General features: G+C 42.2%; 1 protein-coding gene across 8 annotated transcripts; it reads left to right on the top strand.

The window, feature by feature from the left end:
• Positions 1–6,829: 6,829 nt before the first annotated feature.
• Positions 6,830–19,806, top strand: gpcpd1 (glycerophosphocholine phosphodiesterase 1). 8 transcript variants are annotated; one of them, XM_062468568.1, is made up of 22 exons: positions 6,830–6,945; positions 7,166–7,249; positions 7,355–7,514; positions 7,604–7,718; positions 7,909–7,999; positions 8,126–8,210; positions 9,219–9,294; positions 10,277–10,318; positions 10,816–10,939; positions 11,308–11,542; positions 11,760–11,922; positions 12,098–12,227; positions 12,495–12,549; positions 12,742–12,834; positions 12,984–13,061; positions 13,173–13,212; positions 13,516–13,574; positions 13,699–13,764; positions 14,040–14,176; positions 14,595–14,730; positions 14,873–15,033; positions 18,322–19,806. In XM_062468568.1, exons 4-22 carry the CDS (start codon positions 7,670–7,672, stop codon positions 18,518–18,520), a joined length of 2,019 nt encoding a protein of 672 aa, XP_062324552.1. In that variant the 5' UTR covers positions 6,830–6,945; positions 7,166–7,249; positions 7,355–7,514; positions 7,604–7,669; the 3' UTR covers positions 18,521–19,806. The 8 variants fall into 8 exon arrangements, with proteins under 8 accessions (XP_062324552.1, XP_062324553.1, XP_062324554.1 ...); XM_062468570.1 differs by adding an exon at positions 16,408–16,460 and having other exon boundaries at positions 6,856–7,249; positions 18,322–18,516; XM_062468569.1 differs by lacking the exon at positions 7,166–7,249 and having other exon boundaries at positions 6,850–6,945.
• The last annotated feature ends 529 nt before the right edge of the window (positions 19,807–20,335 follow it).

Here is a 20,335-nt window from a genome sequence, read left to right as displayed (position 1 = left end):
CTCACAATGTGCTCAACTGTCAGTCAAGAGAAAACATAGTCACACCATCCTCACACAAGGAGCTCCTCCCAAGGTGTTGCTTGCAGAGATAAACATCGTTTTTTTGCTTATTTTTCATGTGATGTGGTTTCACAACAGTATTGGGACATTGATAATCTATAGTGGTTCTTTATACTTCATCTCAGTTCAACGAGAAATAAAAGTTTGGAATTCTTGATTCGTGAAAAGGAATAAGCAATGTTTTCTTAACCCTTGTGCTGCCTTCAGGTCACATGACCCAAAGGTTCATAACGAACCACCGTTGTGTTTACCCAATTTTACCCAATACAAAAACAAATAAAAATAATTTTCTTTTAACCATTGCAATGTGGGGGGTCTGAGACAGCCCAACAGTTAAAAGAAAATGCTTCACTTTGTTTTTGTAGGAGGTAAATTTGTCGCAATACGACGGTGGGTCACAATGACTGATGGGTCAGAATGACCCGAAGATAACACAAGGGTTAAGGAATCCTCAAAACAATCCATTTAAATTTACTTTAAAAGAGATCTGAGTTTGAGGGGCTACATTTGGCAAATAAAACCTCCAAATTTATCATCATCATCATCCCAGATACCGAATGTTTTTCAGTTCCCATGTCATATTTGTTGTCCCATTCCTGTTTTCTCTCTCTCTGAATGGACTAAGGCCATTTGCTTATGGTTAAAGTGACCAAAAATCATCCAAGCTGTGACTTGTAGCAGTGCATCGCAAAATGGCTTCACTTTCTCTCTTGAATTGCCCACATGAATGACAAAAAAAAACAAGCAAGTAAGTTTCTCTGAGAGAGCTCCCTCGGGAAAAGTAATTTTACTTTGACGATCTTTATCAGTTTATCTGCCTATCTTCCTTTTTAAAGCCTGTCAAAAATATGTACGGTAGTCAGAGGGTGGACATTTTGTATGTGATCAAACACATTATGTAGTGGAATTGTCAGGGCTTAGACCGAAGCAAGGGACTGGGGATCAGTTGTGGCATCTCTTCACACTCTGCTTTCAAAGGAAATTAAACTGGGCTCGCTGCAGAGTTTATACTCACACTGTAGAAAACAACGCCTGCACTTTTTCAACACACTGCAGCACTCTCGAACAGCAACAGGAAGAGACACTGTGTGTGTGTGCGTGTGTGCGTGTGTGTGCGTGTGTGTGTGCGTGCTCGCGTGTGTATGTGTCTACATGTATGTGCAGAGCCCTTAATCGTACATAGATTGTCTTCCCCTCCCTCTTTTGTCTTCACCTCATCCCCTTCTCTGTTCAGTCTCCTAAATCAGCTCTGACAGGCTGGGAGGAATGCAATTCCTGTGATCTGTGAGGGTCCAGTTGGATCTCCTGTCTGTGGGGACCAGACAGGAGAGGACTCCACAAGAGTGGCTGTCTGCTAACACATGTCGAGGTTGTTTTTCCCTCTTTCTAAGACCTGGTCTTATGTGACCAATGCAGCTTCAAAGTCGGGTGCATAGAGAGGGATTTGGGTCTTTGATTCTGATTTATATAACACCCAGATTGTGGTCTTATTTTCAATGCTAATGGTGGTGATAAACTCGTTTTCTCTTGCAGTTGGAAAGGCTTTGACTTCCCCATTAGCATATGTGGTTGACGGTCTGTCATCCTGGGACAAGAAGCTTTGTTTATTTTGTATGACAATTTATTTTGTATGACGTACTTATACCTTTATATTATTAATCTTGAGTAGAATAAGATCTCACTGATTATATTAACACGTGTCATAAATTGAAGTGTGTGCGTGTATGTGAGGTGTGTTGTTTGTATACATCTAAGACCACTAGATGGAGGTGTGATTGCAGGCTTAAAACACTGATGGTCTCTTCAGAGCATAGTGATGATTCGTTTAAAGATGACCTTATATAGAAAGGTTACGAGATAATCCTGTGGTTTGATGACAGTTCAGGATGTTTTCCTCATGTAGTGTTATTAAAATGAAATGCTGGAATGTGTCGTGAATGAGCTCCATGGAAACGGCTATCCTTACCTCTGTGCCTTACAGGAGGGGGGTTGTTCATTAAAAGCTGCCAACTATCTGAAGCTTGGCATATTTTATGATAGGATGGAAACAAATGAGTTCTGGAGAGACAGGATTCAGTGCTGAACTTTAATGAACACCCTGAAGGCCCAGATTTCCTGAGCTACAGATTGAAGGTTCCTCATGAAGCACAATTCACCTCTTTAAAATGTAAATCTGAATTTATTTTATTGTTAAAAAAAAATCTGATCCAATTGAAAATAATTCATATTTACATTCTAAAGAGGTGAATTCAAAACCAACAAATTGGGTGGTGTTTAAATTTCAATATTAAGTATTCAATGCCTTTTACATTTAAAAACATGATGTCAGTGATTTGCTTACAAAAGGGGAGTTCTATTGACAAATTACGCAATGTCATAGACTGTGTGTTGATGCACTATAATGACAAAACGACAACCGGTCGGTGTTGGCTTTCCAGCAGTGGAATCCGAGTTCCACATGCAGCAACACTGTGGGTGTGAGAGCAGCTGTCAGAAGAGATAAAATATGCATTATGCTGCAGTCTCCCCATAACATCATGCTAGCTCTTCATCTGCCCTCTCTCTCTCTTTCTCCGACCAATCATCTCTCTATCTCCTCCTTTGACATACACACACACACTCTCTTTCCCAGCCTCTCAGACCCCTGCAGCAGCAACCACAAGCCGATACTGATCCAGTGTTACGTATCGAGGCCTCTATTACACAATAGCCTACATTCAACCTCCTCCACCTCTCTCCAATGTATTGTATGGTACTTAAAGAGCACACACAGAGACTAAGGAGTATTGCAACGGATATTTTCTTCAAAACACTACCCAGGATACTGTGTCCTGAAACCATATTTCTCTCTCACTGGGACTTGACAAGGGGCTTAGTGCTGTCCCTCTGGGTGTTATTAAAAAGACATGGGTCAACACAGGAATCCACTGGAGAACTCAATAATGCTAGCACTAGCTGTTTGTGTTGTCTACATAAATATTACATGTACGTTTTCTTTACCCACTATGTTGCATACCTGGATCTTGGTGTTTACAATCAGAGTCAATGGTGATTTATCTGTTATCTCAATACCTCTGTTGTGGGTCTGCATGGAAAGTTATAAAAAGTTATTATTACTAAATACAACTTAACTAATCTTAAATCATTTTAAAACATTTCACATACATTCGTCATTGTCCTCATCAATATTAAACCCTAGATGTCCTGAATCCGTCCAATACTACTATAGGTCTCCTTTCTTGTAATACTCCATCTGAACACTAGAGGGGGCTATAGACTAACTTTGACTCTCTTCAAGTCCTTCTGAGAATTTGTTCCCCTTGTTATGAGGACATCGTGTACAAATAAATGAAATTCCAATGCGACACGTTCCCTTCTGGATGTTTCTGAAGTTACCCTGTCCCTCTGTTCTAGGAGGGTCACGGGTCCTCGAGGAACTGGGAGAGAGCGCACACACAGTCAAAAACATTCTCACAAATACATTACATTTAGGCCTACATTTAGTCATTTAGCAGACGCTTTTATCCAAAGCGACTTACAAGAGAGAGCTTTACTAAAAGTGCATAGGTCAATGATCATAATCAACGAAATAACCCAAACATTGCGGGCAGCCAAAACATGAAGCAACAATGTGAAAAGCAAATAAGTGCCAATGGGTGGAACCAGAAGAGCATGTAGTTAAACAAGTTACAATTAAACGACAAGATCGAAAGTGCCCAGAGTGTACCTGGAGGAAAGCAAACAACAAATATAGCTGCAAGCAGCAATGGGGTGGCCAAGCAGGTCAGATGACCCAGAAGAAACTTTCGACATCCTCAGAAGAGTGTTCCGAGTACACGATGCAAGTTTGGCGTGAATCCATCAAAGATTTGCTGAGATACGACACAACTTTCTGTTTGGCGGCTCTGCTGCCGATTTCGATTGGCTGTACCGGACAAACGGTTTCGAAAATCTAAAATCATTTTGATAGTTTGTGTGAGGATTGCATTGACTATAGCTTGTAGCTTGACTACAGGTAACTAGAGACTGCGGTGTACCTGGCTTCCGTTGCAGTGGCTTACAGTCTCGCTAAACAGAGAATCAGAGACATGACAAGCTCGTCGGCTTTGGCTGGATTCAAACCTCTGACGTTGCCGTTGCCAGGACACCAACTTATCCTAGTGAGCGATTCTCAGTGCTGCAAATCACAGTTCAGTTACTGGGTAAAAATATAAGCAGTTTTTCCTGTGGCAAGCGGTTGTCCGATTTGGCCCAAGTTTAAACACCTGTAATTCAGTCCTATTTTGACATGTCAAGGTGATTGTGGTCTGAAAATGATTTGATTACATGTCCATGAAAATAGGAGCAACGGCGAACGAGGAGTTTGTTTTTATGAAAATTCCAAATGGCCGACGCCCAAAATGGCAGACACGGGACAGTGTGATATATTTCGACTTAGTATGCCACGTAGAATCAGAAGAGACCAATCTTGTGATTTATGACAAATCTGTTCAGAAGTTATGATGCAAGAAATCCGATGCACTGGCTAGATGTAGCATCACTATATCGACAAAGCACAATATATCTGACTCTGAGTATAAATCCGAGATCGACAACAGCTGACGCAATCGTCAAAGGAGGCTGACGGGGCTCTCATGTAGCAAACCAATCAAAGTTTTTACAGCAACCTACATTAAACTCTCACCATCTGGCTGTCTTCACAATAGTCATATCGTCACAACATTGCCCTCCTTCTGTTTTTTGGTGTAGAATTGACCGAACTATAAAATTACGAAAATACTAAACTACTATGACGCTTGCATGGCTGCCGCCTAGGCAGTCTCACGGGCGACCCGCACTCGCTCAAATTACAAAGACTTTCAGACCTAAATAAAAAATCAGAGATTGCAGTTCCACTCGAAATTGCTTTCTCAACAAAACCCAGTGGTTGGTAATTTTGGGGGTTGGCATTTTTCACTCATAATCCAAGCTCCAATTTGCGTGCTAGAACGTCTCTATCACGTTGTATCCATGCGTCGTTGCTAACGTGTGCTGACGTAGTGACGTAGGCTAGCACTGGTACCCTTCGTCGACAGAAGACACTTTTTGCCACAAAAACGTTGTAACCTCCTAAACTGTGCAACGGAGTGTAAATAAAAATACAAGCAACTCAATCGCTACCAAGACGAAACTTTTGACACCTAGGTTGTCTATGTAGTCCAAATATTGACTGAGTTTTAGGGGGGCAAAAATAAATAATAAATATATATGTGAGAGAACAAAGGTTGTGCTCTCGCCGAAGGCTTGAACACACCCAATAATAAGAAAAGGTAGAAACACTTAAGTGGCTTCGCCGCTTCGCGGCTTGGCCACCAATAATATAATTCACAGCCAGTACAAGTAGTTAAACCAGTTACAACTAGGCCTAACCAACAAGTGCAACAAGTCCCTCAATAAGTGTCATTGTGTTCCTGGAGGAAATAAACTAACATCTGATCCAACAAATCTTTCCCAAGTACCGTTGTACTCCCGGAACAGGTGCGTTTTTAGCCTTTACACACACATACACAGCCACAAGCTACAGTTCTGTCCAGTGAAGGTTTCACCACTGTAACGCTGTTGTGTAAATGGATGCCAACTCAGTTGACTTTGTAAAACCAAGCTACAGATCTGTGAACATAAGTTCAGAGGTCATGTCATTCTGAAAGTTCACCCAACACACTTCTGAACCAAAATAAAATATTTCTCTGTAAGATATTTCTTCACGAGCTGTTGAATGTGAACTTGTAAGCAAAGATGCACCAAGCACTCTGTACAGACACACAGACTAACAGAAATAAACTTGATGGATGGTTAACAGGTGCTAACCTGCTGCTTCAGAATAGCAGTTTTGCATTCCGGATGAACAAAACAAAATGTACTACTGTAAGTAGTCACTTTTTATTGCAATACATAAGTTCGACATTTATGAAGATTTCACGATTCCACAATGGCCAGATACAGACTTAGTGTGAAGAGAAACAATAATGACCTTTTAATACTTTCATAATTACTACAAAATGAATATTGTGGCCTTGACACAAAAACATCACAGAGCTGATATAGGGCATGAATATACAGTAAATGTTTTGTCTCTTGATCCCTTTATGCTTAGAGTGTCAGACATGTAAATGATCACTTCATTAACACTATAACTGCAAAATCATCCTTTTTTAAAAATAATTTAAATAATTAATAAATAGTTAGGCAAGGCAGTTCATTTGTATGGCACATTTCATGCACAATGTAATCAGGTAAAAGCATACAATAAAACAGGATTTTACAAATAATGCATGAAAATACATTTAAATTAAAGGATAAAAGAGTAAGAGTACAAGCATTTAAATACCATTTAAAAAGCACAATTTAAAGTGCAGGGTTTGCAAAATAAAGCAATTGTAAACTAACATGTTTTGTTTTAACTCTGGGGAACTGGGAAACAGACCAGTCCCAAATGACCTGAAGGATCTAAGGGTCCAAGTCTTATTTGGACACGTCTTGCTAAGGTGATTAAGTTAGGCTGATTGTGTTAATGACTTAATGTGGCTGTTGACTAAGATTTCCGGCTATAACTTTGGCTATTTCTAGTATATTTATATTAACAATATCTACTGTTGATATTCACTTTACTATCTCTTAACTCAAAAAATAAAGATGAAGGAAGACTGTTGTTCACCGAATTAATTGGAGTTATACATCTCGTACACATTTAAGACATTTTGCATCTTTGTTTTGTGCTGCATTACTGTAAAAAGTCTGCGCTCAGCCACAAAGGGAGAGACCAGCGACAGGACGTCAACAACATTTCTGCCGTGACATCGCCACACCTTGCAGAATATCCTTGTTAACTACATGGATTACGTATCGGTAAATTACCAGTCTTTGTTATCTAGCCATATTATTACATTCCCTTATCAAATTTATGACTTTACATTTCGATGTATTGTTAAGCGAGAAGCTAGTAGCTGGAGGATATGCTACCTAGCTAGCTACTGGTTGGCGCTCAGTTTGCTTGACGTGGTCATCAACGATGTTCGCTAGCAAGCTATGCTAGTCCTAGTTTAGCTTGTTTTCGAATCCGGTGTAGGGCGGTTTGATCTGAACGAGTCGGAGCCATCGATTGTGCTGTCTGGATTCAGTATTGAACATAGCTTGGTGGCTTAAAAGCTTGGTAGGTAGCTAGCACTACATCACTCTGGAGGGAAGTGAGAGTCAACTAATTTGGTCGACCAAGCATTTCGGTTGTGTTTTTGCTGACATGTGTAATGTTCTACAGCTCACGACCATGTTACCGGGTCGTGACGGTGTTCATTTCAATAACACCGGGACCACCTCGTATGTCTCTTGAATTCCCCATCGAGCTATTCGCAGTGCGGTAGCTGCCAGCGTATTGCCAGCGTATTCCTCCGTCACAGCATCCAGGTTCAGCCGCCAAGGTATTGTATTTAAAACATCGTACTGACAAGCTATCATGTGTTCGATGTTTTTATGCAGTTACATGTCATGTAGATGTTCTAATTAACAGTGGGGCTCCTGGACGTTCAGCCTGATTTGCGGCTTCAATTGTCCTTTTAATCAGTGCCTGTCAACTATGGAAACCACTCAAGTGACTTTGGCCGTAAGGGGAGAAACATCCCCAGGTAAGGCAACCTGAACACAAGTGAGAGCGCTAGGCGGACCTGATATCAACGGTGCAATGGAAATCAGATTTTGGACAACCAGCTTGCTAGAACTGATCATTTAACATAACTTTGCGAGAGCCAGAACTGGTTTGTATGTGTAGTTTGGCGTTGTAAAATATATTCATAGGGTTCGTTGTGTGTCTAACAGGTGAGTTGATAGCTGTAGTTGGAAGCTGTGAGGCGCTTGGGTGCTGGAGTTACCAGAAGGCTTTAACTCTTCAGCAGGATGACCATGATGGGTAAATATGTAATCCTGTAACCAAAACCAAAGCATATCCACTTGTTCTAGAAAATTGGATCAATGTATAATTCAGTTAGCTGTGGACCTAAAATAAATGAACATGTTTACCCTTTGCCTTTACAAGCACTTTATGGAAAAAGACCATCTGTGTTCCCCGGGGTGCTGTTTTCAACTATCGCTACTTCAAGGGATACTTCTTGGAGTCAAAGGTGAGTTGAATATCTTTTTGGGAATATCGTTTTTTTGGGCACTATGTATTTTTGGTACAAATGTATTAATGTTTTAATGGACATAAAATGTAAAATTCTACATCTGTGCTGTTTTACTATTAAGTAGGTCGATGTGTTTCTTTATGAACTGGTTTAGAGTGAATTTTGAATTGTACAGGTTGATTGATGCTGTGTTCTTTCCCATTATTGACTATAGACATGTTTGCAATGTTATTTTTATCCCTCTGTGCTTGGACGAGACGGTATTGATAACCTGTCAGATTGTCCGATCTAATTGTCAAAGGATTAATTGGCCTAATACCGTGCCAACTTCACAAGGTTTACAGGGTTTTTGCATCATGCTCCTAACCATTCTAAGTTGTCTAGTGTAAGTCTAGCATTATAACCTATGAAAATAGAACTGCTTCTAAGATCATAACATGTGTTTGTTTGTTCTTTACAAGCTGTTCCCAGTTCAGTTACTGTAGTTCTCAGAACAGACAGCTGGCGTCCACTAATCTGAACATGTGAGGTTGTGTTATATAGTTCTGTGCTAGTCTAGGCTACATGCCAAGAACCGTACACACACACACACACACACACACACACACACACACACACACACACACACACACACAGAGCAACACGCACATCAGGCATTCAAATTGACATGAGGGTGAAATATATATTACGTGTTTCCTCAGACTAGACTGTTGCCTGTTTTATAAAGCAGACGTCCCTTTCAGAGGGGATATTTGAGTTTCGAACTGACCCCTGAAGCTCATTTCCTAGCCTGTAGGGAGCCGTGAACACTAACAATTTTTTTTTCTTCTTGACCATTGGAATCCACTTTTCAGATTTCAACCAATAATGTCTGACTGGGTCTGGGGGAATGGGGGATGACTCCTGCTCATTATCACTTCACTTTGGTCCTTGGGACCAAAGTGAGGACCAAAGTAAAAAGCGACTGTCCTTCATGACCTTAACACTGTGCTAAACAATTTTCAGAGTGCAGGTGGTCCCTGTCAGGTCGTAGTCCTTAAATGGGAGACCCATCAGCAACCACGCGCGATGAGCCCCACAGGTATAGCACCAGAACAGTGCACGGTTTGTTTTGGCCCAAAGTTTCCAACACCCCTAGTAGAGCCACTGGCCTCCTCTGCTTAGTCCAAGCAGCTGGTAGTTGGCTCTCATGACCTGCATGTGAACCTGCAATCTCTTGATTTGCAATGACATTTAGTCATTTAGCAGATGCTCTTATCCAGAGCGACTTACAGTGACATACTCTACCCCTGAGCCATAACTCTCCCATTGTATATTCAGTGTTCAGGTTCCTTGAGCCACACCCAGTATTTCCCCTGTTTACTGGAGGTTGCACTCAGTGGGAGCACATTAAAGGGGGGGCGGGGTCTGTCAATTCACTGGGTGTCCGAGGTGCAGCTTTGTTATAGTAGCCAGAAAGCTCTAGGTTACAGAGAGGAAACACTAGTGGATGTGGCTGCTAGATAAATCCTCTTAGTTTAAACACTATTGTGTTAGAAACAAAGCTCATTCTGAATGGGGGGGGCTAGATACATTTTTGGCCCCTGGTCCTCCAATACTGTTCACAGTTTTGATTTATTTTAATTAAGTATACACATGTTGTTTTCAATATAATCCATGAATTTTTATTTATTCGTGTTTACAGAAAGTTGTTAGTAATCACTCTTGAATGTATGATGGGTTAGATTGTAATTGTTTTTCTAAAATATACTAAATACCCATTCATATCCACCAGTTGCTTGGAGTGTGCTTAATAACACTCATAATCTCACTAACCGTTGCACAACTGAGGAGTCATACCCAATTCAGAACAAATAGTGCTCATTTGAAATAGAACAAAACCCATACCAACATGCCTTAACTACAATGCTTCAAAGCACATAGTTCATCAGTTTTAACTGGGATCAAGATGAAGAATGAGTTATCTATGAATACTGCTCAGTTGTGGTTTGTGCCCAGAACCAGGGTCAGTGTAGGAGGCCGGCACGTATCTTGTTGATGATGCTAGTTTCTCTTTATCACAGAGCCACTCCTTGCTATCGACGATGGACAGTTTGGATTTCACAGTAAGTCAATTTAAGATGATCAGGCTTGAGTTAAACCTTTCCATCTATTATATTGCAGTGAAATATGACATGAAATGATTGACAGTGAATTTTTCCCTGTAAATTGCAGATTGGACATTATCTCCACATGGTGGATAGTATATTGAAGTTAGCAAGTGCTTTGGAATGCACTCATTTAAGGTTAAAGGTTCATAAGACGGTCATACATCCAGAATATGTATATACATATATCAGCTCTGAAGTACAACGAAAATCCCTACAGATAACATGTAAACCACATCACCCATTGTAACTGTTGAGGTTGTGTTATCATGGACAAATACCCACTATCTGACATGACTGCCTGTGTCTCCCCAGTTCAGATAATGTGGTTGAATAACAGTGCTTCTGTCTCACCAAGATCCTCTTTACATGGTTGCAGGGTAAATGCATTCTCATTCCCTGGCAGCCATTTTGTGTCATGCTCTGCTCATACGTGCCTGCCTGTTTCCTTATAGATGGGTCAGAATGTGTGGACTCCGGATGGCTGACATGCCAGACTGAGATCCGGCTGCGTCTGCACTACTCTAAGAAGTCTCCGGTGTCCATCACCAAGAAGAAGTACAAGAAGTCCCGCTTCAGGTACTAGACAGCTCACTGAAAGCCCTTTTAATCGGACTGTCTCTCAGGAATTAAATTGTCGAGGATGCAGACCATTAAATGCCCACAGCTTTTGTAGGAATAGTTTCAAAGCTACTCTAACATTACCACAGAACAGGAAAGCACACCATCTGTAATCCTCCTGTCCTCATCAATCAATCAATCAATACCTTCATTGTCACTGCACAACTGTGCATGACCGTGACCTGACTGAACGAAATTCAATGCCTCTCAGTGATTCACACATGCATGGGAAACATGCAACAGATGAGACAAGAGCATACAAATAAATGATATGATGATTTAAAAATAAATAAATGGACTTTTCCACCCGTCTGTTTCTCCTCCAGGATCAGACTGATGCTGGAGGGCGTGGAGGAGGAAGATGAGGAGGAAGAGCTGTCCCCGTCCATCTGGCACAAGATGACCCCCACCCTGGAGATCAGTCTGATCAGCCGTGATGGCTACAAGTCTCGACACTCGCAGCCCGAGTGTGGCTACGCCGTGGAGCCCTCCCAGTGGACCGAGTACAGCATCGTCACCATGGACCCCGACAACCTGGAGCTCACCTTTGAGTTCTTTGAGGTAATCCCCCCCTCCTCCCCGTCATCACTCTGTGATTGGCCAGTTCCTATAGCTGTCGCCCTCCTTCATGCTTTGCGGAAGGGTGTTTCAAACCTAGCGTCAAAGCCTCACTCTGTCTGAAATGTGTTTGGAAACACGGCAGCTGATTTATGAATGCGAGCCAGTGGGCGTCCACCTCAGCATCGGTACGGTAATGACCCCTACCTCCCGCCCACAGGAGGACCTAGGAGAGCACATTGTGCCGGGCGATGCCCACCCTGGGCACGTGGGCACGGCCTGCCTCCTATCATCCTCCTTCGTGGAGGTCGGGACGGACCACGGTGTGGCCACTCTGCCCATCATGGGACGCAACTCCAGGCAGACCATCGGCAAAGTCCGAGGTGAGACGTGTGCGATGGCCTTGTGTTCCGGGTTCTGGAATTTGCTTGCAAGCTCGTAATGTAAACAAAGGAGCCGTTCATGCTGCCCTGTACCATTTACCTGTGTAAACATAAACATACTGCTGTGTGACTGAGCTCTAATGTGTGTGTGTGGTTTGGGTGTGGTCTGTTCCAGTGGACTACCTGGTGATCAGGCCTATCCAGGGAATGCAGTGTGACATGAACTCCTCCTTCACTAAGTACTGGAGGAAGAGGAGTGCGCTGGACGTGGGGCACAGGGGAGCTGGAAGCTCACATGCTGCCAAGTGAGTTGATCACACACATGCGCACACTACCAAGATTTAAACACGCATACACACACATGACCCAGATATATGCACACATTACCACATTATTATCATAAGCACACACACAATACAGCTGGACCTCCAGGGCTTAAGAGCTTTTATGACTTGGGAAGGCGTTGTTGAGACATGGGAACTAGGGGTCAGGGTTGGAATGTGGTTTCTTGGTTCATCGTGACCTGGACCGGCTTGTGCTCTACATTTTCCTGTTATGTTTTTGTTTTTCAGACACCACAAAATCAGGGAGAATACAGTCGCCTCCTTCAAAAGTGCTGCCAACCATGTACGTAAGACGAGGGCAGAAGAATCGTATACGTTTCATTAGAATATGGATTTCTTCTTCTGAAACGTATCATTTACATATGTACCTTCTTAGTGTCTAGCGTGAGCTGGAAGTATCCATTTCTCGAATGCTGTGTTCACAGCTCAAATATTTGTGTGTCGCTAAAGTTGATCAATATTGGTATGTCTGCAGGGGGCTGCCTATGTGGAGTTTGATGTCCATCTATCCAAGGACTCCATCCCCATAGTCTACCATGACCTCACCTGCTGCATCTCCAGCAAGAAGGTAAAAACACCTCCACATGGTACTGCTTGATGTTGTCTAGAAATCCAACATTTCAAAATCATCCACAGATGATTTATGTGACTGAATCAAGTTAGTTTTATGAGCTGAATGTACTGAACTTACTGTTTCCCCTCTGGGGAAATTTACAGAAAAATGACAAACATTCTCTGGAGCTGTTGGAGGTTCCAGTCAAAGACCTGACCTATGATCAACTGCAGATGCTCAAGGTATGTTAGTATGACACAGTGGAACATCCAGTAAAGGAATCTACTTTCCTGTTCTGTATGTTGTTAGTATTCATTTAAGACAGTTGTGACCAATGTTTCTATCTCTCACAGCTTGCCCATGCCACTGCCCTGAAAGTCAACGACCCCAAAGGTACAGGTTCTTACCACTCAGTGTGATTCACTCATATTCATGCGTGCTGCCTCAACAGGCTAGCTCATTCACACTGCACTAGTTACAAGCTTATTGCAGTTTCATCATCTCACGTTCCCCAAGGCTAGGAATTTGCTAAGATGAAGAGAATGGCATGGATCTAAATGTTAATTACGCAAATATTTAGTTGGCTACAGCATGTCCCTTCCTTGCATCATCGGGAAATCATGTGATATGAATGAGAAGGTACATTCATAGAAAGCAGCTAGACTGTGGTTTAACTGTGGTTGGTACTGCCCGTAGATTTACTGGATGACGAGGAGGAAGTGGACGAGCACCAGCCGTTCCCCTCTCTCTCTCAAGTAAGTATCTCTCCATGGCTCACTGGTGTGGAGATCTGACATCTAAACCAACCTTTTCTTGTGTCATAACTAGTGTCCTTGTTATTCATAGATCTTTTATTTCATTTTTTTAACCCTTTGCCAGATTTTCCAAGCTGTCCCTGAACATGTGGGATTCAACATTGAGCTGAAGTGGATCTGCCAGCTAAAGGTGGGTGGAGCCAAGGAACCAGACCAGGCTATCTGCTGATCTGAGAAAAAACCCTTATTTATGATATAGTCAGCAAAGTCCAAAACTAGAAAGGACTTACGTTGTTGTTTCGACTTATGTTGAAATATGACTGTGTTACATGAACATGACTGTGTGTGGTACTGTGTGATACATAAACAGGACTGTGTGTGGTACTGTGTCATACATGAACATGACTGTGTGTGTGACATGAACATGACTGTGTGTGTTACATGACTGTTACGTGTGGTTGACAGGACGGCACATGGGATGGAAACGTGTCATCGTACTTCAACATGAACTTGTTCCTGGACACCATCCTGTCTTGCGTGCTGCAGAAAGCTGGCAGGAGACGCATCCTGTTCTCCTGCTTTGACCCTGACGTCTGCACCATGTAATGACCTCACCGGACTCGCCACAAACACACATCTTGGTTTACATTTACATTTAGTCATTTAGCAGACACTCTTATCCAGAGCGACTTACAGTAAGTACAGGGACATTCTCCCCGAGGCAAGTAGGGTGAAGTGCCTTGCCCAAGGACACAACGTCATTTGACATGGCTGGGAATTGAACCAGCGACCTTCTGATTACAAGCCCGACTCCCTCACCGCTCGCTTAGTTTAGATGTTGCTGTTATATAAAATATTTGAACCTTGTATCACGTTTGATGTACTTGCTCTTGTCCTCCCTCTGTCTGGATGTACATGTATAAAACTACAACTCCCAACAGAACTACAACCTACATGTGTGACAAAGTGTTGTTAAACATCTGGTCAAAACGTTAATCTTCCACCTCTTCCTTTGCCCAGGGTGCGGCAGAAGCAGAACAAGTACCCCATCCTGTTCCTCACCCAGGGCATCTCAGAGCAATACCCAGAGATGATGGACATCCGCTGCCAGACCACCCAGATCGCCATCAGCTTCGCCCAGAGCGAGAACATCCTGGTGAGAGCTGCAGCTGCAAACCAACGTCACAGGAACCATGCCGTGACTAGACGTTTTGTCATTCTGTCTGAGTTTGTTATGAATTTCACTTCAGTGGCTGAGCCTCTGCTCTCTCTCTGTCTCTCTTTCTCTTCCCCCCCAGGGTATCAGTGCTCATGCTGAGGAACTGCTGAAAGACATGAGCCACATCCAGGTGGCCCAGTCTAAAGGCCTGGTCATGTTCTGCTGGGGTGACGACAACAATGACCATGACAACAGGATGAAGCTCCGGGAGAAGGGTATCGACGGGCTCATCTACGACAGGTACGATACCCGACACTCAGCCAGCCCTGCCTTGGGGCTCCATGGCCTGACAGGCCAGGGTGGATAGATCTTTGAAGGTCGGAGGTCATAACCAGGCCCAAACGTAATGCGCTGATTTTTGTCATTTTTTCGTTTGGGTCTGGTCATAACTTGAAATGTGCTTCATGGTTTAATACCAAGCAATTATCTCGCTCCACAGACGGTGTTTAGAAATGATTTGTGATAGAAAAACATGTTTAGAGGTAGGTCTAGCTTAAAGCCTAAAGCCCAATTTATACTTAGGTCGCAGACACTTTTGAAAAGGTCGCCGACAGAAATGACGTCTCGGTCGACACTTAACCGTCGCTTAGAAGTGTCGCCTACCAGGAGAAATTTCTACTGGCGCGGATGTCGTCACATAGTGAAAAATTAAAATTGTCAGTTTCTCCGATTGATCACCTAGGCTACAAAGCGTTAACAATGTAACCATAGCTATGAATGTTACGGTAAAATGATTCTGTTTACGTCACGCAAACCTTGAGCACAGGCGACTGTTTTCCGAAGTATAAATGCAGCAGCCTGAGCGACACTTTTTTTTTTTCGTCGGCGACCATTTCAAAAGTGTCCGCGACCGAAGTTTAAATTAAGCTTTACACCTCCTATATATCATTTTGTTGACATTTTAGTCATTTTTTTTTTTTAGCAGATGTTTACAACCAACAATGTCATCCCTTAAGTAAGTGAAGCCTGCTGCCCTGGGCTTAAACATAATTTTATGTCTGTTTACACGGTAAATAATAATAATTCTACTAGTTTTTGTCAAACGACTCACCCTGATCCCTTGACCTGGCCTCTCCTACTGTGATCATTAGATTACCAGAAGCACTGTTATGATACTTGGCCTTTAATCATCAGGGAACACCGCATCATAAAGGCTTTCATAATGTGGGCATTATTACTGACATTTTAATCACTTGGCATGAACCACAATAGTCATCCTGTAATATCCTGTTTTTTTCATCATGTAATCTGTGACTGACTGTGAAAGGGGCAGATAGAACCAGTTAATGGACTTATATAAAGTGCAAATCGCTGACTGTATTCCTCCAGACACTGGACACTTCCTCTAAAGAACTGTCTGACCTTATCCAAGGATTCCTGTTTCAGCAATCAGCTTCTCTTTGAGACTTATCCATGACCTTTACCCCAGATATGCAGTAGATTGTAAGCAATAGACTTGCAGATCTGGGATCACTTTCCACTCCCTGATTGATTGCTGATAATCGCTGAGCTGGTCACGTGACAGTCTTGTTTGGGGCTTGGTCCTGGTTCTGTTAGGAGGGACCTTCTCTTCACTCCTTGTTGTTCCATGATAACTCTGCCTCTTCTTTTCAGAATATGTGATGGCTCGGTGCCAAATGTCAATGGCTGGAGTTCCTCAGATGCCAGTAATGTTCCTGTAGTTTCTGGTTGTGTTGTGCTAGTTTACAGTCCCATGTCCTTGGCTGGTTATGGTTCCCCTCAGAGTTCTGCCTGACAACCTGTGTTCTTGACATTACACAGCTGGAACTCAGTGGCGTTCCTTGACAATGATGCAAGACGGTTGACTTTTCTATTTGCCCACTCCTTTGTGAACGATTGTACATAAAATCGTGCAAAAGGTAGTGGGGGTTGACAAGTTAGATTTAAGCAAAGATTGATTTGTCAACTGCTTTGTGTCATTTTTGAGACTAGCTTTCCCTTTTGGCTAGCTTCACTTCTGTATGCTTGAAACCCCTCGTACATCTTTTGTGATTTTCAGACAAATGCCTTTCATTTATGCATGTGCAAAACAGTATCCACAAGTTCACAATCAAATCAAAATGAGATTATGAATTCATCTTTTGCTGGAATGGCAGCATGATGGCAGAATTGGCTGAAACAAAATGCTTGTAAAACACGAGCACTTTATGTATTGACAAATGGGTGTGTGCACGACACATTGTGTGTTGGGAACTATCACATTCTTGTAAGGATTAGGGCAACAACACATGTAAGATTGTATGAACATATCAGGGGGGTGTTCCATCAACGTCGATTAAGGAAAAGCTAGACTTATCTCGCCAAGTCTCACTTACTTTAGCGAGAGTTCCGTTCCATTAAGGTGGATTATTTTAGTTCTAGTTACGTAACCAAGGTAACTTGTACTTCGGAACTAGCCTGATCCGTGTCAGGCTAAAAGTCAAGCTAAACTAAAATGTGTTGCAAATAATTTCAAACAGGCGGAAACAGAATCTCAAAAGACAGTTCCGTCGAGTAAATTCCTGCGCGCAAACCACTTTAGTCCCGTGTTCGGAAACGTAAATTCAGACTTTTTGAATATTATCATAAGTTTTTCAGGTAATCTTGAAACACAAAGAATCAAGGAGGACTTTTTATTCAATTGTATAAAGTATTTTCATTGCGGCAACATTGCCCTTTTTGGGGACAAAAAAACTCAAATCTATTTACGCTGCTGAAACAACACACCTCTGCTGCTTTACGCTATACTTTTTGCGACATAACTCCTCTTTTCGACGATCGCCTGATCTGGGCTGCACAGTCTAAGCTTTGAGGTCTAGCTTGAATTAGCGTTGCCTGTTAGTGGAACGGAACGTTAGTGGAACGGCTTGAGGCTTAAGTCTAAGTTGACGTTTACCCAAGTGAGACTTATTCGTGTTAGCGCGACTTGCGTTAGCGACGTTGATGGAACACCCCCCAGACCTTAAGGCATGTTTGAGCCTTTTGTGTTTGCTAGCTTGTAGCAAGGTCTCTATCCTCACTAAAGTAAACACAGCAATAGTTGGATCAACCCAATAAGGGAGTGTTTTTTGTAAGTGTATGGTTAACATTTTATTATATTGAGCAATACTGATGTTATTGCCCTGTTTTATATAATAGTCTGTTTATTGTTATTGAATGATTCATATAGCTGTAATAAGAGTTTGTTCTTATCTCCTTGGCAGCTGTGTCCGCTTTGTGTGATTGAGCACATCGAGTTCACTGTCCACAGTTCAAATGAGCATAACACAAAGGTTGAAGGGAATTACATTTACATTTAGTCATTTAGCAGACGCTCTTATCCAGAGCGACTTACAGTAATTCCCCCGAGGCAATTAGGGTGAAGTGCCTTGCCCAAGGACACAACGTCATTTGGCACGGCCGGGGAATCGAACTGGCAACCTTCTGATTTACTAGCCCGCTTCCCTCACCGCTCAGCCAACTGACCCCCAATTACTGTGCCGTCCTGCTACCGTAGCCCTTCTAACCCTGCCCCTCCTGTGCTTCCAGGATCTGCGAGGACCATGGAGAGCAACAGAGCATTTTCAAAGTAGAGGAGCAGCACACCTTGCAGGAGGTGATCTCTGAGGAGACCAGGAAGAGCTGCACGTGCTCCACCTACGCCATCCCCTGTGGCTCCGCCCCCTGCACCGCCGCCGGGGGGAACGGCGGCAGCGCAGAGTCCGACTCAGGCCTCAGCTCCTCCTGAAGATCTCTCCCAGGAGCCTCCTGCTGTCACTGGAAGTCCAGGCGTCGTGCACGGAATACTGCCCTTTGGTCCAGTTGAGAAGACATAAACTTTTCGTTAACTTGACATAACATTTTCTTCGAATTTGAGAAGGTTGTGGTGATGGTAACTTGGATACGCCTGTTGGGTCTGTCCTTGAAGCAAGGGCACACTGGTTAGGGGAAGCAGGTTTGTGATGACCTGTGGCCCAGACGGTGATGAGTTTGTGTGATCATCCCTCATAAACTGACTGCCTCATCTCCTTCTGTGACCTAAGGAATTAGAATACTATGAGGAGATGTGTAGTCTGTTTGTTTTGACTGGGAAGGAATGTGTATTGATTTGCCAAACTAGTTATGTATGGACAGTCTGGTGATGCAGAGAGGTTCAATACATTAGTCACGAAACCACAACTACCAAAAATATATCAAACAGGTTTGTTAAAATGATGCAGACTCAAGGATTTTATTTTCAGGTGTCTTGTGAAGCCAATTTTCTGATTATTTAAAATAAGTTTTCAAATGGACTATGTATGCTTCTCCAGTTATATACACGTGGATGACTACATTCAGATTTGCCATCTGCATTAAGTTTTTATTACAGCAGTGTTACTTAAAATGAACATGCTTCAGTAGTCATAAATAGATGAACATTTTAGAAAAGATGAACATTTTAGAAAAAATAGTTAAGGACAACAAATGACACATATTCTGGAATTGTTGATCTGAAGGGATCATTTTACTCTGTCTGTACTTGATTGATCATCAGATAGCCTTAATGGAGAATTCCAGATTTTTTTCCTGTCTGCACAGCAGCATGTTTGAATCTCTCTATACCTCACTCTGACAGCTCAATGCAAACCAGACGGAAGATTTTTCTGTAGCCTCAGTTGAACAAAATGTTCTGTCCCTGTCTTTTCTCCACTGTTGCAAATCCTGTTTCACTTTTGTATTTGTGTTTCAATCACATCTTAATCATGACATGACAGTAATTGTCCATTTGATCATGACATTTTGAGCTCTGCTGCTTTCTGTAGATATGTTGTGTCTCAACTATTGATATCTGTTTACAGATTATATATCTATACAGATATATCAATAGTTACGTAAGTGTAAAAGCAAAAGTATATGTAGTTAGTATGTCAGACAGAATGAGTCTTGCGTGTCCTGAGAAAGCACATTTTGACTGAACAAATTAGATTTATTCAGTGTTAATTTCATTCTGAATTCCTACAGAAAATAAATAAATAAAATAAAGGTTAAAAAAAATCCTTGTTCACTGCCTTTGTTTGTCTTAATAATAGTTAGCACGTTCACAATTAATCTGTTTCGGGATGAAGATGTCACTGTTTTTATATTAATAATGTACCAGATACTTGTATTCAAAGCAACGTACATTAAAGGGGGATTTTGACCCTGCAAACTCTTGATCTGCGGTCAAGGTCTCTAACCACTGCGCTAAAACCTCCTTCCTTAATGTAGCTTAATATAAGTAGGCCTATGTCATTTCTTCCCAATTATTTTCCTTTGAATCATTCATTAAAGGGCTCTTACTTGTACCAATATAGCCTAAATGTTTGTGTATAAAATTGTTCCAATACCACCCTGCCCTCTGTTCTGGCCTGAGTTTAGGTCGGGTTGGTTATAATCTCGGAGCCCAGAAATCCGTTTTTTATTCTTCCTGTTAATCTCTTTCGACATGAGATTTTTTTCAAACTTTTGAAAATATTTTTTCAACCTGATGACAGCTATCAAAATGTGACCTATTGTGCAAAGAAACAAACCCACCGCTAAAAAT

The sequence above is a fragment of the Osmerus eperlanus genome, chromosome 8 (assembly GCF_963692335.1).
Source record: "Osmerus eperlanus chromosome 8, fOsmEpe2.1, whole genome shotgun sequence".
Classification (NCBI taxonomy): domain Eukaryota; kingdom Metazoa; phylum Chordata; class Actinopteri; order Osmeriformes; family Osmeridae; genus Osmerus; species Osmerus eperlanus.
Note: the sequence above shows the minus strand (reverse complement) of the source record. Positions and strands in the feature narration are given on the sequence as shown.